The 26,748-nt window shown below is 37.6% G+C and overlaps 2 protein-coding genes across 2 annotated transcripts in view; one reads left to right on the top strand and one right to left on the bottom strand.

The window, feature by feature from the left end:
* Positions 1 to 216: 216 nt before the first annotated feature.
* Positions 217 to 10,146, top strand: trhrb (thyrotropin-releasing hormone receptor b). Its single transcript, XM_062990780.1, has 2 exons — positions 217 to 972; positions 9,689 to 10,146. The coding sequence occupies exons 1-2, from the start codon at positions 223 to 225 to the stop codon at positions 10,070 to 10,072; spliced, it is 1,134 nt and encodes a 377-aa protein (XP_062846850.1). The 5' UTR covers positions 217 to 222; the 3' UTR covers positions 10,073 to 10,146.
* Positions 10,147 to 20,169: 10,023 nt separating this feature from the next.
* nudcd1 (NudC domain containing 1) overlaps positions 20,170 to 26,748 on the bottom strand; it is a 48,685-nt gene continuing 42,106 nt past the window's right edge. The window contains exons 9-10 of the mRNA XM_062990779.1: positions 23,026 to 23,185; positions 20,170 to 21,361 (exon numbers count right to left, since the gene is read on the bottom strand). Of these exons, the coding sequence (XP_062846849.1) occupies positions 21,075 to 21,361; positions 23,026 to 23,185 (447 nt within the window). The 3' untranslated portion in view covers positions 20,170 to 21,074. The remainder of the gene's footprint in view (positions 21,362 to 23,025; positions 23,186 to 26,748) is intronic.

Raw genomic sequence — 26,748 nt, 5'->3', positions numbered from 1 at the left:
TTTTGGTTGTGTTTTTTAGGTGTGGGGACCTGTAAATGCAACCTTAATAAATCTAAAATATGTAGATCAAAGTATACATGATGACTTTTAATATGCTTTATGTAAAAAGTGCACTTTATTTAAAAGTTGGCATGCGGAGGGAGTTGGTGGTCGCATGCGAGATGAGATGATTATGTGAACTTTTGTTATTTGTTACTTTATTATAATTTTCAAAACCTGACAATGAAAAACTTCACTTCTGCCAATAATACGTTGGCACCCTGGACGGACCACACTGTAGAATACAAGGTCATCAGTGCGCTTTTGGTGCTCATCATATGCGCTTTGGGCATGGTGGGTAACGTGATGGTCATTCTGGTGGTCCTCACTACCAAGCACATGCGAACTCCGACCAACTGCTACCTGGTGAGCTTGGCGGTGGCAGACCTGATCGTTCTGACGGCTGCCGGTTTACCCAGTGTGGCGGACAGCGTTTACGGATCGTGGATGTTTGGGCATGCGGGTTGCCTGGGCATCACGTATTTCCAGTACTTGGGAATCAACGCGTCCTCATGCTCCATAACTGCGTTCACAGTGGAGAGGTACATTGCGATCTGTCACCCGATCAAGGCGCAATCCTTGTGCACGTACGCGCGGGCAAAGCGCATCATCCTGGCAGTCTGGCTGTTCACCTCGCTTTACTGTGTTATGTGGTTTTATCTGAGTGATACAGAAGAGATCGTGTATAAAGACGTGACAGTTGTGACCTGCGCATACAGAGTGTCCCGCAAACTTTACATGCCCATCTACTTTTTCGACTTCGGAGTCTTCTTTGTGCTGCCGCTTGCGCTGGCAACCATCCTATACGGACTGATCGCGAGAATCCTGTTCCTGAACGCTATACCCAAACAGAATGTGAAGAACGGGCAGCATGGCATCGGCATCAAACATTCAACACAGTGTTCAAGCACAACGGCGGCATCCAGGAGACAGGTGAGTGAGTACAGCACTCTTAGTGGAGTTGGTTGGCAAGGGTTTTATTTGCAAAGGTGTGTGGACTCCGAAATATTCAGAAACACTGGGCTTAAAGCAGGATGGTGTCAGTCCATCGCAAGGCATCACACACACATTTACATTAGCAGACGCTTTTATCCAAAAACGTACATTTATGACTGAATTCAATTCAATACCATGTACACCAATACCATGTGTGTGCAACTGATGGTTAAGAGCCTTGCTCAGGGGTCCAACAGTGGCAACTTGGTGGTGGTGAGACTTAAACTGGCAACCTTCAGATTACTAGTCCACTATCTTTACTACTAAGCTACCACTGCTCTACATACACCATAACATTTACTTCAAAACACTGTAATATTTAGATTAGCCAGTCAAGCATTAAAGGTTGAAAGCAAACAGAAGCACCTGAAGGAAAACCCAATAAGCTTATCACAGGCATTGACCAGAGACGAGGATCGAACCCACGTGCCCGTGACGGCAAAGTATAAGTTAAGTTTTTTTTTTTTTTTTTTTTACTAACCCCTTTATTCCCTCCCAGAAACACTGGGCAAAAGGCAGAAATACACTCTGGACAGGGACAGGGACACTTACTCTGAAGCAGGAGCTAGCTGAAGGAAACCCAAAATCGGAATGCTCTTATTCGCCAGTAAAAGGATATACAGGAAATTATTTTTTGGTGTAGTGCCACATACAATACAGAACAGTGAAATGACATCACATTAACTTACTAATAAAGATACAATACTGGGAAATTAAACCATATTAAATTAAGTAACAATTATGCAAATGTGCAAAGTATGCATGAAACATTTTATAGTGCCTATAATGAGGAGCTATTGGATGCAGATGTCTATTGAAATATACATATTTACAAAAATTATAGGCACTCGGGTGGTGTGGTGATCTGTTACGCTAACCTACCACCACTGAGATTCGGGTTAGAATCTCAGTATTTGGCTGGGCATCTAGGCTGAAATGATTGGCATGATATGTCTGAAAAATAAATAAAGCCCTGCATAAGATTGGTGCCATGTCCAAGGTGTTCTTGCCCGAACCCACCTTGACTCAGAAGAGGATAAAGTAAAAAAAAAAAATGTTTGCTATGGCAACAGGTTGTTGTTAAAGAGTTTCTAGGCAGTTACTAAGATGATGCCAAGTGGTTGCCACGGTGTTGCTAGGCGGTTGCCATGGTAGAAGGTCAATTGCTTACATGTTAAACAGTTGCTAAGGTGTTACTAAGTGATTGCTAATGTTTGGCTATGCAGTTTCCAAAGTCTGATGCTTTTAAGCTAACGCTAGGTGGTTGCTAAATTGTTGCTAGTTAGTTGCTATGCTAATAAGTTAGCTGCTTAGGGTTGCTAAGCTATTGCTAGATGGTTACTAAGGTTTTGCTAGGCAGTTGCCAAGGTATACTGATTGGTTGCTAAGGTTTTGTAGTGGGTAGTAGAATATAAGGGTGCTTGCTAAGGTATTTCTAGATGATTGTTGTGATAGCAGGTTGATTGCTAAGGTGTAGTTAAGCAGGTGCTAGGCTGTAGTTAGGTGGTTGCAGAGGTGTTCTGAAGTTCCTAAGCTGTAGCTAGGTGGTTGCTAGGTTTTTCAGGTGTCTGCTAGGGTGCTGGTGGCTGGTTGCTAGGGTGTATGCAAGTATGTATGTGGGGATGGGGTATGGATACTTTTGCTCAGATAGGTGATCGTGTGTATGCAATAGGGTGGCCACATTCATAGTCACAAAAAGGAGGACATTACACCCCAAAAGGAGGACGTCATACCAGGAACAGGGGGACATTCAACCACCCAATCACAGACTAGCATTTAGAGGGCGGACCTTCTGCAATTGGCCACGAATCATGGCTCGCCCACCACTGGCTAATCGCAGAAGGTCCGCCCACGATAGATAGCACTATAAGCAGTCAAATAAGGGCTGTTAAACCAATGAAATACAAATCATTTGTTTTGGCATGTACCTGAGCTAATGACAGATAATATTGATTAAAAATGTAACCAGTTCACTCCAAAAGGAGGATTTTTAAGTGTCCGTCCTAGCGTTGCATGGGTGGAGGACTGGCAGCTGAAAAACCCGGTAAAAGTGAATGTGGCAGGTGAATGAGTTAGCGTATTCAAAAGCTGTAAACAAACACATCTTTCCCACTCAGACCGAACATGCTGGAGTTGGCCTTGAGTTGATATCTTAAAAACTGTGGGACAAGTTAGCAGTCAAAAATCTGTCAGCAGAGGAAGAAGAAGAAGAAAAAGAAGAACCGTCAATTAACAATAGTGATTGCAGATTTGGTAATCACTGATTATTTATATGGTAGATAAAAATCTCAATCAACCTCTGAACAAGACCTGCAGACACAGGGTACAACAGTGTGAGCTCACACTATCTGTCATCTGAGTAAAATAGATAAACCTATGATAGGAGACCCAGAAGGACCCCACTACTAACAAATAGCCACAATCAATCTGGGAGAACATCCTGTGGACAGATGAGACCAAATTAGCGCTTTTTGGTAAAGCACATCATAGCACTGTTTACAAAGAACAAAAGAAAAGAACTCAAACCATATGTCAAACATGGTGGAGGTTCACTGGTGTTTTGGGGTTGCTTTGCCACCTTTTGCACTAAAGAGTAATAATTTTGTTCAGTCCACATGTGGAGTTCTGTATTGAATTATATCAGATTTGATTTTTTCTCTCTTTTTTCTTTTATTTGGTATTGTTTTAATGCAAACAAAATAAATACACTTCTAATTAACAAAGCATTTTCTGAAAGAAGTGCAGACTGTCCGTATTTGTGGCTGACTTTATTTCTTCTTTATTAAAAACAATACTGAAATAATACTAATAGTGGCCATAATAATTGCTATGCTAAATGATCACCTATAGAATTTAATACTCGAAATACCATAGCATTAATAATAAAGGATCTATAGATTAAAGGTCTATAGAAATTGACAGTGCTGCAGTATGAGCTAAATGTTGTATGTATTAAAAGGATATTTGTAAAAAATTATGAATTAATACATAAAGTGTTACAGTATTAATGCAATACTAAATATTATACAGGGGCCTGAATTAAACACACCATGAGAAAGCATTACTTCCAATACCAGACAGATATACAGTGTGCTGAACTGTTGCATAAGAACTGAATTATTATCTACCATTGTTGCCAAGTACCTTCCACTGTGTGGGTAGAAGGTGCCTGGGTTACATCCACTAACTGTATGAGTGCAAAGTGTGGGCAGGTGTACCTGACAAAGTGGTAATGAGTTTAAATATTAAACAGTGTAACTAATAGACAGCATTTTATATAATACTGTATATTATAATTACATATTTGCAGCACATATTCAAATATTTACATGCATTTTTTGCTCCTAAACAACGTGTTCAGCTAAAAAGACCATTTAAAAAAAACGATGTAAAAAGGATGCCAGTGTTACAATTACAAAAGTCTAAGCTCATATACTGTATATGAGTCATTCTATAATTTGGGGTACATTCCATGTCCAATGATAATAATTATATTTATATTTATTTTTAAACTATTTTCTTTAAAAATGTCATATTTTACCTATTAATGGAAAACATGTTGTAATATCACAAAAACATTATGTGCATCCTATGCTTCATTTAGCTTGAAATTTGTCATGATGTTTCTAAATGAACAGTTTTTGCTGTGTCCATTTTTTAAGTTGAGGGTGCCTTGGTTTCAAAATAATGAATAAAATCATTAAGGGCAACATCATCTATTTTTTTATTTATTTCAAAAGTTTAAATACTAAAGAAAAATAATTTAAATATCTTTATTTATTAATGTCCGCAAAAGTTCTGTCAACTATGTTACTAACAGAACTCCACTCAGCAACTCAAAAATGGTTTGTTCTAAAACTGTGACCAGCATTACATGATATCATTTTTCTCTGTGGAGGGTATATTGAACAAACTGTGGTGAATGTCCACTTATTTTTTTAAATATTTTATCTATAATAGAACATTGTCAATGAGTACATTAATTGACAGTCAACTATGTTACATACATTGTTATGGTTAAATTTTTTTTTATAATTTTAATTCAAATGTATGTTCAAATTAAACGTTATTCTGTTCAAGAAATGACATGTGGTCAGCCAGGCAAGGTCTACCACTGAAGTTATGGGTCAAAATAGGGAAATTGTCAACTATGTTACCTGTCAACTAAGTTACCTAGTAGTCTACATCTACTGTCCCTTTAAAAAAATAAATAATAATAATAATGTTTAATGTAACGCACGGCTTGAACCGTTGTGGAATAATTTCACTCTGATCGTAATTATTACAACCAGCTCTACATGTACACAGATCACAAATAAACCTTGAGATTTGTGAATACTTTATATAGTTCCTATGGACCAGTATCAGTATTTCACTAGGTTCTAGGAGGAGGGCTTGGACAGAATTACAACAGACAGAAAGTTGATAGTTTTATAAATTAAATTCTTTTATTTATTTATAGAAAATACTAAATAGAAAATAATCTTTTCACACTCTGGGTTTTAGCTCTTCACAACAGTATCAAAACAATAAAGTGACTCTTATAATAAAGTACAATAAAACAAAATTCACATAGAGCTCAATTTCAGTAGTAATTTAAAGGAATTTCCCACTACAGTAATACACTTAACCCAGTAACTTAAAATAAATAGTTAAATAAAGTGTAGTGTAGGGAATATGTATCTAAAATACTAAGATAAAATAGGGTATATGTTGGTATGTGTATACAAAAAAAAAAGAAACAAATATTTCCAGTCACTGCGATATAACCCAGTTCAAATTAACCCAATTTCCTGAAATAATTGTCTTTCAGGATCACAATAGCAAATATTTACATACAGTCTCGGCTTAAACTTTCAACACAATCCATAACCATTAACCAATAACGTTCAGTTTTTTATAACCCCTTTTAGTCCAAAAAGGGGAAAATGTAAAATTTCTGTCAACAAAGATCTGGTTTCTTTCCGTTAATCACGTCTCTCTGTACCCCTTTTTCCCGTTTTCGGTGTGTGTTTCAAAGAAAGTGTGTTTATGCTTCACTACCCGGGTAGACTTAAAGTGTGTGTGTGTGTGTGTGTTTCGCTCCCTTATCTGCGTGTCTCTCTTTCTCTCCTTCTCTCTGCTGCGCTGCTCGGTGCTCAGGTGCTGCTGACGTCACTAGCACAGCCTGCTGGGAATCGTAGTTTCAGTCTGGCTCGCCATCTTGGATCTCGGGAATCTGATAACTTTTCTGTCCTTAAAAACAACCTGCATAGTGCAGCACTTCACTTAATAATGATGTACTCTCAAACATATAAAGCTCAGCATAACACTGAACCAAAATATTACAACATTTAAGGCTCAAATGTATATATTAGCCAAACGCTAATCCGAGCTAACACTAGGATGCTCAAAGACCCGCTATCGTAAACATAACATAACATATAGCCCATTATACTCCGGTTGTTTTATTAGTATCAATCTTTCACTCACTTATAAGCACTTCCAACACCTTAATATATTAATATTTACACATAAATCCTTCTGAATTCACTTTAACTGAACTCACCGGAGTTTTTTTCCTTCACAGTATAACAGCATCTAATGTCAGTTTGTTCAGCTCAGGGCAAAACTCAGAAAAATACTGCAGCAGGGAACTTTTAACACAACTACAGTGTTCTAATAAACCTAATATTCTGTATAGACCGTTTCAAATGAATATTCATGAGTCCAGGAAGTGACGTAGATGTTCCTAAGACGCTTTCGCTTGGTGGTAAACAGCGCTCAGAACAATAGCGATTGACCACAACTGCTTCAATTCCTTTGCGTTAGTTCAGGTGTGATTTATCGACAGTATGTCTAAATTAAAGTTAGGACCATGTTGTTCGGTTGTCGGATGTTCCCTCAGACCGGGTACAAACTTGCTTTCAGAAATAAAGGTGAACAGATTTCCAAAAGAACGCACAGTGGAACACTTGGATTGCTGCTGTAAATAGAGACGGCTGGATACCCACCATCAACTCTTATAATAAATGTAATATACTGTATATTATTTCATAATAAATATTGTGAACAAATGTACTCAGTTGAACGCTGTTCTCATGGTGTCTTGTCCCTGACGTTTAGCTTACGTGTATTAAAATACGCAGGCGCTTAATATTTGTATTAAAAGAACAGAATAAACCTAACATAAGCCTTAAAAAGTTTACATTCCCCTTATAATACTGTGTAAAAGCCATAACTGTATAGGACTATATTTTGGGGAAATGTCACTATATGGAATTATATTAACAGCTTAATTAGCTTAGCTTCATTATTAAATGACATGTAAAGAAACATGGTTCTACTTTTGTAATACAAAAAGTAAATAAACTATTTATGAATTTATTGTGCTTACTGTAAAATATTTCATGTATTTCCAGTTAGGCTATAAAAAATCATTTTAGCATTAGCTAATATGTTCTAATTCAGATGAGAAGTAATTCACTGTGGTTTGTCAAAGTTTTATCATATTATAATAGCTCTTAGCTCAACAGACACAAAAGGGGAGATGACACAATAATGATTTTAATAATTAATTGTACGCGTCCAAACTGCGGTATGCTTTCACTGCCTCTCTGGTGTAAACACTCCGTTTCAACAGGGTAGTGATACACGGCTGGGTATGTTACCTCAGGCAAACGTTTTAGGTCAGAGGAAAAACACTGACTTCTTAAATTCTCCTCAAAAGGGGCTGGTAAATATACTTGATGATCTATCATTCATTTCTGCTAATATCGCGTTTGTTCCGTGTTCGGGAGACTCGCAAAGTACGAGCTCATCATGTTGACAGATGGATGGATGTTTAAAAATGGCGCTACCGGAAAGGCGAAAGGAACAGACATGCGCAGTAGCGTTGTTATTGTTTACCCTCATTGAAACGGTCTATAGAGGCTGTGACTAAACACAAGCTCCTCTGCACACTGACACACACTCACTCAGAGAGAGAATAAAGGAGGGAAAAGAATGCGCATGCTCTAGGGGTGACTCAAGTATAGGGTATGTTCTTAACGGGGGTTACATCAAGCTTTGCAAATAGTGGATATGTTACACTAAAGGAATATATTAACTTGAACCATTGATTGTTCTATTGAGAAAGAACATTGTACTTTTTTGGTGATGTGAAATGTACCCCAAATTATAGAATGACCCATATATGCACCAAATAAAGATATCATCAAGCAAAGCAGCAACAACTTTTTGAAACAGTACAGCAATACCATGTGTGTCTGAGTCTGTGTAGCATTCAGGTCATGGATAATTAAGCGTTTTAGCTTCTTTCGTTCTTGAAGACGTTTCACCTCTCTTCCCGAAAAGAGTGCCTTTCGAATTATAGCCGAAACGACTTCAAGAACCTAAAAGAAGTCCAGCTGCTTTCGACTCAAGCACTCAAGTGTTATAGAGAATTACTGTAGTTGTTTATGTGTGCATACGCTATGTGTTAATGGACGATCTGTTTAGAACAACATAATTAGTTTCTATAGCTAGGCCTGCATGATACTCTATCTTTACCTAATAATAAAAAAGTTAAAAATTTATTTACAATTATTATCATTTATAATTATTAACTATTGCTTGCTACAGTAAAGAATTTGCAATTACACTGCTTAAACTGCTAAATACCTATATACAATACAATAATACAATACAGAATTAATACAATGTATTACATTGTATATTACCCATAATTTATAACCACAATACTTTTTATTGTAAAGTAATACTGTGCCCAGCTGGCACTTGGAACAAATACGTGCAGTACTGAATTATCACCAACAAAATTTCATAGCTTATCTAGCTTGCTGGATTGGTACCTACAATATTAAATTAATACCCACAACTAATACTAAATTCAAACCAACTGTGTTGATTATTTATCTATTTATTTATTTATTGCCAACAACACTAAATGTAATTAATATTAATACAGTTTCTGTGTATTACATACAATACTCACCTATGATACTGAATGAATACATACAACGGTGAACAGAATACAGAATTAATACATAGCACACTGCATTACAGCCTACAATAAACATAAACAAGTTCATTATCAACAATAACAGTAAATGAATACATGCAGTACTAAATGACCACCCACAATAGCTGATTAATATACATTCTGTCATACTGAAATATCACCTACAAATACAACATGCCTGCAGCACTGAAATAACAGCAGCAATACTAATTTAATACATACAGTGCTGAATTTAGAAGACAATTGTAAATAAATCAATTAGGAATTATTACCTATAATACTTCTATATCACCTATAACAGTAAGTACAAAGACTACTGAATTATTACCAGCAATACTAAATTAATAAATTGTGTGCTGAATTATTACATTTATTCTAAATTTGTACACATATACATAACGTATAATATTAACATAGTAAATAGAGTATTGAATTATCACTTAACAATACTAAATTATTACTGCATCTCAGAATTACCACCTAAAATACACATTGCAGTAGCTGCAGTTTATGATTGCACTACTTGTTTATGTCAGCAGTGCTGGTGTAATTAACACCTTCTAAACAACAGATTGAAGAATTTGACAGTGCTGTGGTATAACAATGCTATAACACATTTTATGTTTTCTTTTTTTGTTTTTTGTTGGACAGGTAATTAAGATGTTGGCAGTAGTGGTTATTCTGTTTGCTTTGCTGTGGATGCCTTACCGCACTCTGGTGGTGGTCAACTCGTTCATACAAGAGGCCTACCTGGACACCTGGTTCCTGCTTTTCTGTCGAATCTGCGTATACCTCAACAGTGCCATAAACCCCGTCATCTACAATGCCATGTCGCAGAAGTTTCGTGCTGCCTTCAGGAGGCTGTGTATATGCAGCTCTAAGCCTCAGATGAAGCAGGCTGCCTATAGTGTTGCACTGACCTACAGTACTGTAAAGGAAACATCTATGATCGAGAGTACAGAGCATTTTCCAACTGAGATAGATGATCTCAGTGATGCACCAAATGGTCTGAGAGAAGAATTGACACCCAGCTAGAAGGTTCTGGAGCAGGAGAGATGGCTAAAGATGATCAATTGTGTGTAATCTTTTAAAAACAGAAAAACCTCCATTTACACAAACTTATGTCCATTTCTTCATTAGTTTATTGTGGGTTTCTGCTGGATCCAAAGTATACATACAGCAGCTGTATTATTATTGATTTGGTGTAGAACTTTTGTGGCATGGGTTTTGTTCTTGCACGGTAGCCTCTAAGCACAATCTTTATTTCAGCAGAAATGATTACAAAGTAATTTTAGAAAGTTTAGTCACAAAAAATAACAGTTGCTATAACAATACGAATTGTAATACATGACAAGTGTATGTAAACCAACTGTATTAGCCTTGTAAAGGGTAAGGCACCCTGTGTATATAAATTGTACAGTAGTGTGTCAGTAGTTTAGACTCTGGTTGAGAGTTTAAGACCTATCTTTATCAAAGTGCCACTGTTGGGCCTCTAAACAAAGTCTTTAGTCTGGAACTGAATGGTACATTGCTTTGGCATCTGCGTAGCAAATCCATGTAAATCAAATATATGGCATGCTATTCCCAGATATAAAATATGACCCACATTAATATCTCAACTGGAGCTGCTGTGTTGATTAATGAACTGTCCCTCTCCATGGAGAAAATAATGAAAAGAACTGCTGATGCTTTGCTAATTCAACTGCCTTTAGATTATTGCTAAACACTGTGCTTGTTGCTAGTTTATGGCTGCATATGTCTGCATAGTGGCACTTTAAATATACAGTGTTTTAGTCAGTTCTGATTACTGTAAAATGTTTACATTCATGTGGTGTACAGTATCTAAACTGGAACATTTCACTCATCAGCACTGAATTTACATTTTGTTTATTGTTTTTTTTTTTTTTAAGATAATTAGTGGAAGCAACAAGGACACAGGTCGCTCATGCAAACACACCAACAGTTTCTGATAGTTGCTCATTAATGTTAGAAACTTCTGCCTGCTAACCAATACTATGTAAATAAGTGAGCTACAAGCCATTTCAGTAAGGTGCTTTACATAAACAGTTCCTGTCTTTACATAACAAAATTAATGATTGGACGTCATGTTCTACACACTTTTGTTACATTCACGACAGAAACAGTAGTTACTCGTTACACAAGATTCATCAGTTCAAGTCTTTTAATGTCAAACATTTATGGACAATTTTGTATCTCCAATTCACCTTACTTGCATGTCTTTGGACTGTGGGAGAAAACCGGAGCTCCCGGAGGAAACCCAAGCAGACACGGGGAGAACATGCCCCACCTGGGGATCGAACTCAGGATCTTGCTGTGAGGCAACAGTGCTACCCTCTAAGCCACCCTCATTTCTGTTTGTCATTTATTGAGAAATAAAGAACAGTTTCAACTTAAAGACAGTTGAGATTTTGTCTATTATGTTAGCCCACCACCAGTGAGATCTGGGATTGAATTTCAGAGTTGCTATTGGCCAGCCAGGCACCTGGGGTGTGGGTGGGGAAACACAGTCCTGCAATGGCTGGGGCCCTGTTCAGATTTCAATGTGTTTTCAGGCTACATTGACAGTGCTTACCAACTGATGTTTATGAATGAGACAAGAAGCAAATCAAGTAAAAGCTGAAACTGAACAAACGCAATTGTAACATTTGTGTTAATTTAATAGCATTACAGAAGACCTCGCCTATTATTACATTTTATACATATTTTTATCCAAGTATTTTTGTCATACATTTTATGGTATCATGTTTTGTTTTTAATAAAGTTTACTATACAATGTTAAAAGGAGGATACATTTAAATTTCACAGATAAACTCCTACAGCAGCACTAATAAATGTTAGGCAGTTACAGTTTGTAAAGAGCTTCAGGGTTTTTACTCAAGGCAAATACTTGAGTAAAAAATTTCCTGTCCTTAAAGCAAGTGTGATTGCTTTTCTGTTTTCATGTTTTTTATGCTTTGGCCTTGTTGATACTGGAGAAAAAATGATAGATTTTAGTGCATGTTGCTTTCATGAGGCACAAATGGATGTTTGTTACTGTGTAAAATGATTCAGTTGTTATGTAAAATTAGTGTTGTTAACTGTGTTTATTTCTGTAATTTTGTAAAGTGGCTGAATACAAATATGTAGATTTTTCACATACATATGGCACTTATTAAATGACAGAGAATTGTAAGAAAATAAAGCTGAATGTAAATGTTCAATTGTGTATTCTGCATTTATATGAATGAAATACTGCTGTGTTAATTAGTAGCTTGTATATCAGGTGGTTAACCAGTAAATATGACTTTATTTAGTTAAAAATACACCCACAACACAGTTTGTAAGAAAACAATCTGTTAAGAATAACATCTATTCGTTCATGTTAAGTCCTCAATTATAGTGTTGCAATAACTATTGTTACCTGCTAAACTCACTGTTGTGTTGCAATTCTATATTTAGATTATTACCGGTTTATTGATACTTCATGATATACATCACATTTGTGTAGCATCCAAACTTTTTGTGGTTGTTCGAGTGCAAATTCCCAATCAGACAATTATTTCTGGTTTACATTGCCTCTTAGATGCAGCAAATAAGAAGTATTTATTATTTATTAGAATTTTAACGTCTTGTTTTACACACTTTGGTTACATTCATGACAGGACAGGTAGTTACTGGTTACACAAGAGTCATCAGTTCAAGTCTTTAAAAGTTAAACACAGTCATGGACAATTTTGTATCTCCAATTTACCTCACTTGCATGTCTTTGGACTGTGGGACGAAACCAAAGCTTCCGAAGGAAACCCACACAGATGTGGGTAGAACATGCAAACTCCACACAGAAAGGACATGGACCGCTCCACCTAGCACTAGATAACAAAAATCTCACACACAGTAGGTTAAACGCTCACAAAATACAAATCTAAAGAGGATACTATATCCATACTATGTACTCATAACCTATTTCTATACTAGGTATAAACATTTTATTCGCTCCCTTCAAGTTACTCTTGGAGTAATCATTTACCCACATTTATTCTTCTTCCAAATGGTAGGTCACAGCCAGTGGAAAATTAGATTCTGCACCATTATAATGGACATATTACCATTTTTCAGATGGCCTATATGAACTAATTAGCATTTTTATGAAGATTCAGAATCACAGTAGACATACAATGCTGTGGAAAAGTATTTGCCCTTAAATGACCCTTCAGGATTTTCTAACAGAGAGAAGCAATCATGATTCCGTTAATTATGACAAGTCGTCCAGCTTCCGTGGAAGCAAAGTAGCCCCAAACCATCACACTACCACCATAATGTTTGACTGCTGGGATGATATTCTTATGGGGGAAAGCAGTGTTAGCTTTATGCCAGATCAAACAGGACCCATGTCTTCCAAAGTAAGACCTTTTACTCATCAATCATTTTAATGTAAGAGGGGTTAAATAATTTTTGTTTGAAAATGTGGGTATTACACATTCAGTAGATTGTCATAGCTTATACTACTGTAAATATGAGTTTTACCCAATCCTCCCATGCCCCCCCCAAAAAATCTCTATTTTATTATAATTTTTATAATTATATATTATATATATTATTATAATAAATAAGAAAAAAAAAAACAAGACATGTAGATGTCACTGGAGCAAAACTGACTGAACTATACTATATACTAATGCTATTGAACTAAACAATGTCACTTTATTTTGCTAATATTATATACAGTGACTTTATTTTATTAAAATAAATAGGTGTATTAAGAACTACAGGAAGAAAAATAAAAACCCAGGACATGAATAAATTATAACATTTTCTCTATTGATTGGTGGTTCTATAAAACCATTTTTAAACTGCTTATTAATTGAGGCACAAGAATCAACAATACTTTATCTTACAAGATGGACATAGACAACATTTTATATTAAAATTAAGCCTTACCTGTAGAAGTACAAGCCTGACCTCCATTCATCACAGAACAAGTGGTGCACAGGCAACAGGTTTGAAAGCACTGCAGTGGAATATTGTTTAATGTTTTATTTATTTTGTATTTTTATATGCAACTGTTGGCAAAAAAAACAAATGCATACTTTCTCTTGTCATGATGATAAACTACTTTTCTTTAAATATATATGTGTACAACCTCAAATCAGAAAAGGTTGGAACAGAATGAATAATGCAAATAAAAAAGTGTTTCTTACATTCACTTTGAATTTTATTTCATCGCAGACTGCAACACATTCCAAAAACATTTGGCGTGACGAGGCATTTACCACTTTGTAATGTTGTCATTCCTTCTTACAACACATAAAAAATGTTTTAGCACAGAGGATACCAAGCGATGTTTTAGGTATTATTTTATCCCATTATTCCTGCAAACACGGCTTGTGCAACAGTACCGGGCTGTTGTTACATTTTTCTTTTCAAAATTCTCCCCACATTGTCTATTGAGAACATGTCAGGATTGCAGGCAGGCCAGTCCAGTACCCGTACGCTCTTCTTCTGCAGCCATGTCTTTGTAATGTGTGCAGCATGTGGTTTTGCATTGTCTTGTTAAAAAAAATTCATAGACCCTGGCTTTTGGACTTGTTGCTGATAACATCTGGATGGTCCTTTTTGTCCAGAGCACATGGTGTCCATTGCTTTCAAAAAAAAGATCTAAAACACACTGTGTGATGGTCCATCCTAGATGCCTCCAAGCCCAGAAAAGTCGACGCCGCTTCTGGACATGTTTACCATAAGGCTTCTTTTTGAACAGTAAAGTTTTAAGTGGCATTTGTTAACCTAACTCTGTATGGTAGTGCTTGACAAAAGTTTGCCAAAGTAATTCCTTGCCCATGAGGTTACATCAGCTGTTGATGAATGATGATACAGTGTCATCTGAGGGATCGGTGATCATGGGTGTTAAGATTAGGCTTGTGTCCTTGCCCTTTACACATTGAAATTCCTTCAAATTCCTTGAATCTTTTAATGGCATTATGCACTGTAGGGAAAGAAATATGCTAATTCTTTTTTCTTTCCCCTGATGAAAAGCTCTAAATTACCCCCATGCCAGCTTTTTTGGAATGTGTTGGTCTAAAATGAAGGGATGGACATATATTAACAAATAAAATAAAGTTGACCATAAAAAACATGACATATTGTGGTTTCATCCTGTCTGCAATAAAATACAAGTCAAAGTAAATGTAAGAAGCACTTTTCTTAATTTGCAATTTTCATACTGTCTTTTATTCCCCCAAAAGGATACAATGTTATCTTGCACAGAGAACCCTGTAACAAAGTGCACACACAAATATCATATTTGTCAAAAGCAGCCAAAGAAAATGACCACTACTTTAAATCCTGACAGAAATGCTTTTGCTGAGCTGGAAAGAAAACTAGTTTTAGTAAATCTATCAAATTTGATTGGATTTGTATATTTCATTAAGGTATAAAGTAAAATGCACATTTTTATAGTACATCTAGCAAAGGCAATGGACAGAGTATAGATGAACAACAGCAATATGCACTCTCTTTAATGGACATATTTGATTGATGTAAGATTGAACAGAAAAGCAGCGACAAAGAAAGAAAAAGAAATGCTTTATGAACATTTTACATTATACTTATTTTTTACATCATTTGTTTTCCACTCCATTTAATTGTAACTGAACATGCAGCTGTTTAATAAGAGTCTTGTTCTGTGTTAAAGGAGTGTAGTCTGTATTATAATCAGAAGGTTAAAGGTGACAGCAAAGCCAAGTTCAATCCCAGCCTCCCCAACTAATTATCATGTGTGAAAAGAACTGTGTGCGAAGCCAGGAGGCAGATCCTGGAGAATATTTGCTATATATATACAGTGTATCACAAAAGTGAGTACACCCCTCACATTTCTGCAAATATTTTATTATATCTTTTCATGGGACAACACTATAGAAATAAAACTTGGATATAACTTAGAGTAGTCAGTGTACAGCTTGTATAGCAGTGTAGATTTACTGTCTTCTGAAAATAACTCAACACACAGCCATTAATGTCTAAATAGCTGCAACATAAGTGAGTACACCCCACAGTGAACATGTCCAAATTGTGCCCAAAGTGTCGATATTTTGTGTGACCACCATTATTATCCAGCACTGCCTTAACCCTCCTGGGCATGGAATTCACCAGAGCTGCACAGGTTGCTACTGGAATCCTCTTCCACTCCTCCATGATGACATCACGGAGCTGGTGGATGTTAGACACCTTGAACTCCTCCACCTTCCACTTGAGGATGCGCCACAGGTGCTCAATTGGGTTTAGTCCATCACCTTTACCTTCAGCTTCCTCAGCAAGGCAGTTGTCATCTTGGAGGTTGTGTTTGGGGTCGTTATCCTGTTGGAAAACTGCCATGAGGCCCAGTTTTCGAAGGGAGGGGATCATGCTCTGTTTCAGAATGTCACAGTACATGTTGGAATTCATGTTTCCCTCAATGAACTGCAGTTCCCGAGTGCCAGCAACACTCATGCAGCCCAAGACCATGATGCTACCACCACCATGCTTGACTGTAGGCAAGATACAGTTGTCTCGGTACTTCTCACCAGGGCGCCGCCACACATGCTGGACACCATCTGAGCCAAACAAGTTTATCTTGGTCTCGTCAGACCACAGGGCATTCCAGTAATCCATGTTCTTGGACTGCTTGTCTTCAGCAAACTGTTTGCTGGCTTTCTTGTGCGTCAGCTTCCTTCTGGGATGACGACCATGCAGACCGAGTTGATGCAGTGTGCGGCGTATGGTCTGAGCACTGACAGGCTGACCTCCCACGTCTTCAACCTCTGCAGCAATGCTGGCAGCACTCATGTGTCTATTTTTTAAAGCCAACCTCTGGATATGACGCCGAACACGTGGACTCAGCTTCTTTGGTCGACCCTGGCGAAGCCTGTTCCGAGTGGAACCTGTCCTGGAAAACCGCTGTATGTCCTTGGCCACCATGCTGTAGCTCAGTTTCAGGGTGTTAGCGATCTTCTTATAACCCAGGCCATCTTTGTGGAGAGCAACAATTCTATTTCTCACATCCTCAGAGAGTTCTTTGCCATGAGGAGCCATGTTGAATATCCAGTGGCCAGTATGAGAGAATTGTACCCAAAACACCAAATTTAACAACCCTGCTCCCCATTTACACCTGGGACCTTGACACATGACACCAGGGAGGGACAACGACACATTTGGGCACAATTTGGACATGTTCACTGTGGGGTGTACTCACTTATGTTGCAGCTATTTAGACATTAATGGCTGTGTGTTGAGTTATTTTCAGAAGACAGTAAATCTACACTGCTATACAGGCTGTACACTGACTACTCTAAGTTATATCCCAGTTTCATGTCTATAGTGTTGTCCCATGAAAAGATATAATGAAATATTTGCAGAAATGTTAGGGGTGTACTCACTTTTGTGATACACTGTATATTGAGAATAGTCCACCAACCAAAAATATCCTGCCAACAGCACCCCGTGGGCAGCGTCCTGTGACCACTGATGAAGGTCTAGAAGATGACCAACTCAAACAGCAGCAATAGATGTGCGATCCTCTCTGACGTTACGTCTACAAGGTGGACCAACTAGGTAGGAGTGTCTAATAGAGTGGACAATGAGTGGACACGGTATTTAAAAACTTCAGCAGCACTGCTGTGTCTGATCCACTCATACCAGCACAACACACACTAACACACCACCACCATGTCATTGTCACTGCGGTGCTCTGAATGACCCACCACCCAAATAATACCTACTCTGTAGTGGTCCTGTGGGGGTCCTGACCATTGAAGAACAGCACGAAAGGGGCTAACAAAGCATGCAGAGAAACAGATGGACTACAGTCAGTAATTGTACAACTACAAAGTGCTTCTATATGGTAAGTGGAGCTGATAAAATGTACAGTGAGTGTAGAAACAAAGAGGTGGTTTTAATGTTATGACTAATTGGTGTATATACATATACATGCACAAAATACAATACACTTAAGCACACAAATCAACATGCAGATCAGATCACAGATTTCAGGCTACACAGATTTCTTCAACATAATGAACTCCACCGGCCAATTACTGTGAAGCATGTTGCTGTACCAACAACGTGTTAATAAGACCATTTTTATGCGTACCAGTCGGCACAAAGGTCACATGGTGGAACAAGTTTCCAAACCAGAAACAAGTTTGCCAAAACAAAAAAATTCATGCATTTAAATAGACAATTTCCATCAAGGGTTCATGCCATCAAGACTGTAATGAACAGCAGCTGTGCTGTTAAACCTTTGTATGTCTTTAATTCCAGTGTCCATGTTCACTAGGTCTACTAAATTAACCAGAAAAGCATCAGACAGCACCAACACAAAACAGCAGCTGATTATTTTTTACATCTACTGTGCTAATCTAGTCCCAGTGGTGCACCTGCCAAAACCAAGAGCAAAGAAATTAAAGAATAAAATGAAGACACATATTGACTTGCTATTAAAAGTCCCTTCAGACTAATCAAATTTTTAACCCCAAGCCAATAATGAAATCTTAGTTAACAAAAGGCTTTAATGAAAAGTACAGATTTACCAGGGTCGAGTGAACATCTATTTCAGCTGTGGTTCAGAAATTAGAGTAAAAAGAAAATGGAAAAACAAGTAGTGCAATTTACACTTTAAAAACAAAGTACAAAAAGTAGCAAGCCAAAATAACACAATCACAAACACAATCAGGGTTGTGTGAGGGTTTGGTTAGCTGGTTGAATATGTGCTGCAAAGCAACATGGGTCTAGGTTCCAATCGTTACAGTTCATTCACATTAGTACTTTCCTCTGTATACTCTGGTTGTCCTTCGCCTTCCAAAAACATACAAAAAGTGGGCTGGCTGCTCTAAGATGCCTCTAGGTGTGAGATAGTGAGTGGGTGAGTGTGTGTTGCCAGGCAATGGACTGGTGACCTATACATTTCTGAGTGGTGCTGGACCCAGTACAAATTTGGTGCAATTTGGTGTTGTAAGCTAAGGAGTCCAAAGCCTGTAGGATCTAGAGACATCCTGTATAAAGATGTTGTGTTCTTATGCTTGTGCTTAATCTTATTAAGCATAATACAAGACATGATGCCAAACTGGTGTGAACACCTGACCACAAACTTGTTGAACAACCTATTCTGTATCTGCAGCTACAAATAGGAGCTTTTGTGAGGCCCTGCAATTGACATACCAATTTTCCTATAGGTGTAAAGATCAAAGGGCTCAGCAAAGGTCACTAGAGTTCATCCATACCATACTTGTCATAACACAATTATCTTTATGAATTGTTATGGATTTAGTTTTTGTGCACAGCAGTAAAAAGCATAATTGAACAGGGAAAAAAAAACCTTAGTGAAACTGTTAATACAGTACAATGTTTAAAACATGATTTCTTTATTATAGTTGATTATATAGTTGATTTACACTTGTTAGCAATGAGTATGGCTAAGACACCTGAGTGTCCCACATATTTTTGGTCATATAAAGTAGACAAAGACTCGTTGCTTTTGGGTTGACAAAAGCAGATTGCTGAAAGACTAAATGCAAGGGTGCCAATATTTGTGACATAAAAAAGCAAACTTTAAAATGGCATTTTATTGTTATTATTTGTAGCGAAAATTTGAGCTATAAAAAAGTAGCATCCAGCTTTACACAGGTTGCCAATAATTCTGTCTATGTGTGCACAAAAAATTACCAGATTAAAATCTAGATATTGGGTGCATGAGATTTTGGAATTAATGTAGCCTGTATCTACACACAAGAAGCTCCTTAATCTTCAAACTGGGATGAAAGCACCCCCATTTAGTAGCAGTTTAGTTACATGGCTGTTTACTTTTTGCATGATGGGAATCATTTAACTTTCAAGAACACAATCTCACAGTGGACAACAGATGCCAACCATTGTATTTGCAAGACGCTCGGTCTCGGTGGAGGTCATATTAGCGTATATGATATGTTTTATTAGCTTACACTATACCACGGTCAAACCACTCAGTCCTCTGAGCATGCGGAAAAGACAAGACACCCAAAAAGAAAATATTGGCCTTCAAACCTTGCTGCACAAGCGTTATTCCAAATAGTGACTAATCATCCAATACAATGCATCAGACCACGAAGGCAAGCAGACAAATGATAGAAGGATTATGAAAAATTTATTATCTCTAATCCAAGATGCTTTAAGTGTCATTTTATTTATGCATTTGTGTACAAAATGACTAATTCAAGAGGTACACAGGCATCGTTTACAGATATATTTGGTCCATTCATCAGCATGATGCTGAGGTACTCAAAATTTTGAATATCATATGGCCTTCAAAGAGAAAAAAAAATACTTCTACATTCAGACTATTTTCACAATACTGAAATACTGTAAATGAGATTATTATGATTATGCCATTTTACATAATCATAAAGGCTTAGAAAACAGCTGGAGTACATATTCTTATTAGAAGTGCATATTGTCAACAGAAAATATACAAACTGAAATATAATCATTAAGTTCATACATGTTTTACATGCAAGTTTTGCACTTATGCAATCCTGAGAATGTCACCTACAAGTTTTGGGAGTTTGTATATCAATATACTATATGGTGAAAAGTACTGTTTTGTCCTGGTCAGGGTAGCAGTGGGTCTGGTTCACCAGGAAACACTTGGTGCAAGGCAGGAATACCCTGGACAGGGCACCAATTCATTGCAGAGCATTTCCCCATTAAGACATAGTCAATCAAGTCTGTGTAGATGCCAGGCTGGCTGACAGCATTATGAAAAATTCAAACCCAGATCTCAGTGGTAGTGGGTTAACATAATAGACAAAGCTTTAATATTCTCTAGCACAGCCTTCAGAGGCAAAGACACACTGCTGCGACACCTAAAATTTAAGGTTAAAGTTTTGTCTGTGAGCTGATTTCAGTACACAGTTGTATGATGCACAATGATAATTCCAGTTCAAAAGCCCAATTTGGACCCCATATTTTCTTCACTATTGACTACATTTACGGGTTCAGTGGAAAATAAGAGTTTACTGTCTGCTTCTTTTCTTTAATTATTCACCTTGAGGATAAACAAGTTGTGAGAGGTTAAAACGAACAGTCTTTCATTTGTGGCCCTGAAGCCCAGCACAGGCTCACTGGACTCCAGGCTGGCTACCTGTTGCTTGGCAATCTGACCAACCTGACGGCCCTGTTTGCGATTGAAGAGCACCGTGTCCACCGCTGACGGCTGTCGGTAGATAAATACTCGCCTTACACACTCAGCCAAAGCTGCATAAGAAAAATTAGGTGCACATGTAGCAAACTTTTTATCCCTCTTCGAAGCCTGGACATAACCTACAACAGAGCAAATAAACAGGTTATAAACACAGTGTGCTGACAATAGAGCCAATATGATTTAGTGCGGTAAGGTACAACAGGGCAGAAGTTAGAGCTAGTTGACATCATGTAAACTCTAAAATCTTGGTGCAGATGTCTTTTAAAACAGGCTGTAAGTGTATAACAATAACACAAATGTTTAAAAGTTTATTTATTACAATAATTGTGAGTCAAACTATACAGACTACTGCCAGAAATTGCATTCCTAAAAGCATACTACATACTAAACAACCTATTCGTCTTCAAAAAAATGGGTAAAACTGGCCAAAAAAGAAACTGAAACCCAGTCAAATCCAAATTTGGGTTTTATTGACACATTTGCCTCTAAAACATTCAAATAAAGAGAATTGTGATCAGGACCCTGATTTAATACTGGTCAGGGCTCTGACATGGTCACTCAATGAAATGACATTTACCTTCCCATCCTAGTTGCCAACATGTTTTAGCTCATCAGTGTGTTGGTTGATTTCGCATCCGTCTTCTAAATTATGCCTTTCCAATTGTGGTAAATTGAATAATTGAATCCTCAATGAACTGCCAGTTTCATTCTCAAGTAAACAAAAACCCTATATCTGATGTCAGGTATGGGTCAAATGATAAACTGGAAGGTGATTGGTTGGATTGAGAGCTAATAATGGTTATTCCAAGGCAACTAACTGCTCTCTCTTACTTATTTATTTAGTTTTTTAAATATTTTGTTAATGCATTTTCTCCCGACTTTTTAGTGCGTCCAAATGCCTGAGTCACGCTTCCTCTCCACTAATGCCGACCCCCGCTCTGCTAACCCAAGCCCCCTGCGACACATGGGCAGCAGCCGTATGCATTTACCCGTGTGCATGTTACCCACACTAGGCGAGTGCATATATGTGAATCAGCCTTGTGTACGGAGAGACACACCCTGATCCGCACTCTTTCCCCGCCTCTGTGCAGGTGCCATCAATCAGCCAACAGAGGTCGTAGTGCATCAGTTACGAGGAGTCCCCATCCGGCTTAATACCCCCACCCCTATATGAATAACAGGCCAATTGTTGTTCATGTGGCCGCTCAGCCCAGCTGGATGGCAGATTCGATACGATGTATTCGAAATCCCGCTGCGCCACCTGAGCGGCCTTTCTTACAAATTTATTAATCCTAAATTTAAAAAATATACATTTACATTGATGTTAAGGGTCATGATGTAAAATACAAGGTAAAGGATTTTGACAGGATATGCTTATTTACTACAGACACCTCATGTTCCAATAAAACTGGAACCAATGAATGACTTTTGTGCCAGATACAATGAGTAAAACATAGTATGTTTGTGTTTTATTTAGAGAGGACAAAGCACATTTACCTTCGTCTTTAATATGCTTATAAACCGAACAATACTATGGTATACTAAACGGGTACATTTATAAATGATGGGTAGGCGTCACATTGGCATGCAACACATCCAGCATGGATCCATCTGTGCTATGAATAAGAGCCAGGTTTCACAGTTACTATTCTCTGGGCACAGAATACAAACACTAAAATTCCTGCAATCATGATACATTAATGACTTTTAAACATTCTAATAAAGCAGCAGGGAGCGGAGCTATGAGGAGTAGAAGGAGTATTAGTATTTTTATGGAACTCACCCAGTGCATTAAAGGTAGCAATGTGCTCCCACATGTTGTCGGGCTGCTTAGGGCATGGCTGCCACAGCAAGGCATCCACATCATGCCGAAGACAGATTGCTGGCATTTCAGATGGGGTTATATCCACGCTGAACTGGTACTGGTGACTACCTAAGTTCACCTGATAATACAGAAAGCTTTGATTTTAAACACATACCAGGGTAAAACTGCAGCCCAGATAAAAAAAAAGCACTTTCATGAAGGCTGTATTTACTTTAAGATATAATACATGGCCAAATGTTTGTGGAGACCATATTACATTACATGCACTACTAGGGACAATAATATTATGTTGGTTTCTGGTTTGCTTATATAACAATGTCTGTTTTTCTCTGAAGACACAGAACCGTCTTTTAAAACACAAAGTAGCATTTGACAATACAGGCAATAGTGAGGTCTGACACTGATTTATTGTTATTAATATTATTACTATTAATATTTGGAAAGGAGCATAGGGCGTTGGAGGGGGTAGAGGTAAAGGGTAAAAGGGTAAAGGCTCATTCAATTATTTAAAAAAAAAACATTTGTTTATAGACCTCGGACCTTTTTTATTTGTTTATCAGGTTTATGTCAGACTTTATTTCTCTGGAACTGGGGTAGCCAACTATATCATTCACCTGGCATCCACCAAATTAGAGAATGTCTTTACTGCTCCGGGTTTAGTGGGGGTTGTGCCTTACAACTCTCTTGCAAAATTAAAATGTGTGTAGAGATGTGTTTGGTGATCTGAGGCTAAACGTACAAACCCCATTTCCATTTAAGTTGGGACATTTTGTAAAATGTCATAAAAGAAAAATCTTTTTCCTAACTGACATAAGTACATAAAGTTCCAATGCTTTAAGGAGGCTTTTGTTTATGTCTATGCCTCCTCATTTTGATTGGTCTACTGCTAATGATCCACAGCTGCACCTCATTTTAAGTGTAATGCTCTGAGCATTTAAGCAAGCAGCTGCGGATCATTCGGTTGGGTTTTCTTACTCATGTTGGTTTAGTCATGATTTTGGTTTTCATGCTCATGTAATGGTTTGTCAGGTTCTTGCTCATGTACTTGCTCATGTTCTTGCCACTCTTGTCAAGTTAGTCTATTCGTTACAAATACACTCAAAAGACAGGACATGTTTACCACTGTGTTACATCATCTTTCCTATTAAAATAATGAAGAATGACTTTTTATTTATAATACATACATAAACACTTGTTTAGTACAATGAAATGCTATTCTTTGCAAGTCCCAGGTTGACTGAAAGCCAATTATACTGCACCCTTGGAGCCGATAAGATTAAGCACCTTGTTCAAGGGCCCAACAGTGGACGCTTGGCAGAGCTGAGATTCAAGCTCTTGGCCTTTATGTTGGTAGCCCAGCGCTCTAACCACTAAGCTTTCATTACTGCTTTCATGACATTATACTTACTGTCCAATTAATGAGACTTTTTAATAGTTTGGGAAGTGGGGAAACTAACTGTTGCCATATTCAGACATCCCAAGTTGCAAAAACTCATTTCAGGGAGGTACCCCCGGACCTCGACCCTGACCCCCCAAGCCCAAAAAAAAAAATAAATAAATAAAAAAGCTAAAAAACCTCTCGCACACACCAAAGGACTTGGGTGATAACAGAACTTTTAGGAGCTGCTAACTGAGCTACTAAGCTAACTGTTCACGTCACAAACACATTAATGTGTACTACATGGTGCACTAGATAGTGTGAAAGATAATAGATTTATGTTCCCTACATAGTGCACTAGATTGTATATTAGAAAATAATTTATGTTCCTTACTTAGTGTACTAGATAATAAACTTATGTTTCTTACATAATGCTTTAGGTAGTGTATTAGTTAATGGATTTAAGTTCCCTACATAGTGCACTAAATTGTATATCAGATAACGAATTTATGTTTCCTACATAGTGCACTAGATAGTATTTTAGATATGAATTTATGTTCCCTACGTAGTGCACTAGATAGTGAATTAGACAATTGATTTATGTTCCCTACACAGTGCACTAGATTGTATATTAGATAAAAGGATTTAATACGCGATCGGGGAAAAAAGTCTGTGTCACCTGCGTGTGCGTTTGTGGTCGCTCATTCTAGATTCCGGGAGATTTTATCTGACTTGCGGGCATCAGGGAGCCACTATGTATATGCGGGAGACTCCCGGAACTTCCGGGAGACTTGGGATGTCTGCATAATGCAAGTGGAATTGTTGCTCATTTTGCTTGATACAAGACTTGCTTAACAGTCCATTGACTGATTCTGCTTTTCATGACACTTCATACATTTGTAATAGGAGATATGAAATGCAGGCAGGCCCAACAAGCACATGTCCTCTGAGTCTACAAAGCCAACCTGTTGTAGCGCATGCATCATAAAGACTGGTATGGTCTTGTCTTGCTGAAATAACAATGGACTTCCTAAAAAGAAATGTCAAATTGAAGGCAACAAAATAAAACAATACACACCTCAGCATAAATGGTACCTTCACACCTATGCAAGCCACCCTGCTGTGTGTACAGATGTTAGCTTTTGCAAATAACAGACTGGATGGTCCTTTTTGTTTTTGACATGGACTCATTTAACCACAGCACACATTTCCACTGTGGCCAGAGAACATTCTGCATAGAATCAATGTAAAACTCTTTACGTAACAGAGCTTCACATTACATTAATTGGTGCAGTGGGCAACTGTGTTAAATTACAACAGTTTTCAGAAGTACTCCCAAGCTCATGTGGCTATATTAGTTACAAGACAGTTTCTTATGCAAATGTCAAAATGTCAAAATGTTTTTGATCAGGTCTAATTTCTTTGCAGTATGAGTATCTAAAAATGTATTGTATCTAATAAAAAAAAGGTCAGTGAGAATGTGAACAATTCTTAGGGGTGATACGCCTAATAAATTGGCTATAGAGTGTATATTTACATGTCCTTTAGCGCAGCAGATCATTTTCTCCATCAGCTACTTATTAAGAAGGAAGAGCATAGTCTTTCCTGCTGGTAATAAGCAATCAGGGTTTAATGAAACATCCTTCACCTTAGGTGAAGTGCATGCAGGAAGTTTTTAATGCCAGATTCAAAAACATCTGCAGTAAATGTCAAACCTTTTATTTAAATAGGAGCTGTCTTAGCTCCATTTATGAGGCCAAATGTGAGTCATGGAGGAGAGGCACTGCTCTCGAGAGAAGGTGAGAGGCAGAACTCGAAGACGTTTCAGCTCTGTTCTGGCATCCAGATAAGGGGCACAAGCCAGAAATTGGAAAAGCCTTGAGGAGAGACATTTCTCCAGTGTAAACACCGAGGGCTTCATCTGACAGCAAGTGCTCTTATAAAAAGGTCAACACAAACAGTCTATTAAGATGGAGAAATGTTACCAGTCACAAGGAAAGCAGAAATAAAAAAAAACAGGGTCTTCCTGTAATAAAAAGATGTGTTCTGCACAAAAAATACATAAAACTATAGACAAAAACCGTTAGGGGATGTTTCATTAGACTGTAACCTAAACATAGTCTGAGAATATCATAGTGCAGTGGTAGCTCAGGGGTTAAGGTACTGGACTATTTTGTTTCTTTGTTTATTGGGATGTTAACGTCATGTGGCACTGGACTAGTAATCAGAAGGTTGTTGCTTTAAGCCCAGCTACCACTAAGTTGCCAGTGTTGGGCCTCTGAGCAAGGCCCTTAATCCTTAAA

The sequence above is a fragment of the Trichomycterus rosablanca genome, chromosome 2 (genome assembly GCF_030014385.1).
Source record: "Trichomycterus rosablanca isolate fTriRos1 chromosome 2, fTriRos1.hap1, whole genome shotgun sequence".
NCBI lineage: Eukaryota > Metazoa > Chordata > Actinopteri > Siluriformes > Trichomycteridae > Trichomycterus > Trichomycterus rosablanca.
Note: the sequence above shows the minus strand (reverse complement) of the source record. Positions and strands in the feature narration are given on the sequence as shown.

Bases quoted from the DNA above. Each gene is read 5' to 3' on its own strand.
- trhrb (XM_062990780.1), top strand. From the start codon at position 223: ATGAAAAACTTCACTTCTGCCAATAATACGTTGGCACCCTGGACGGAC. The intron at 973-9,688 runs GTGAGTGAGTAC...TTTGTTGGACAG, and splicing joins CGGCGGCATCCAGGAGACAG to GTAATTAAGATGTTGGCAGT.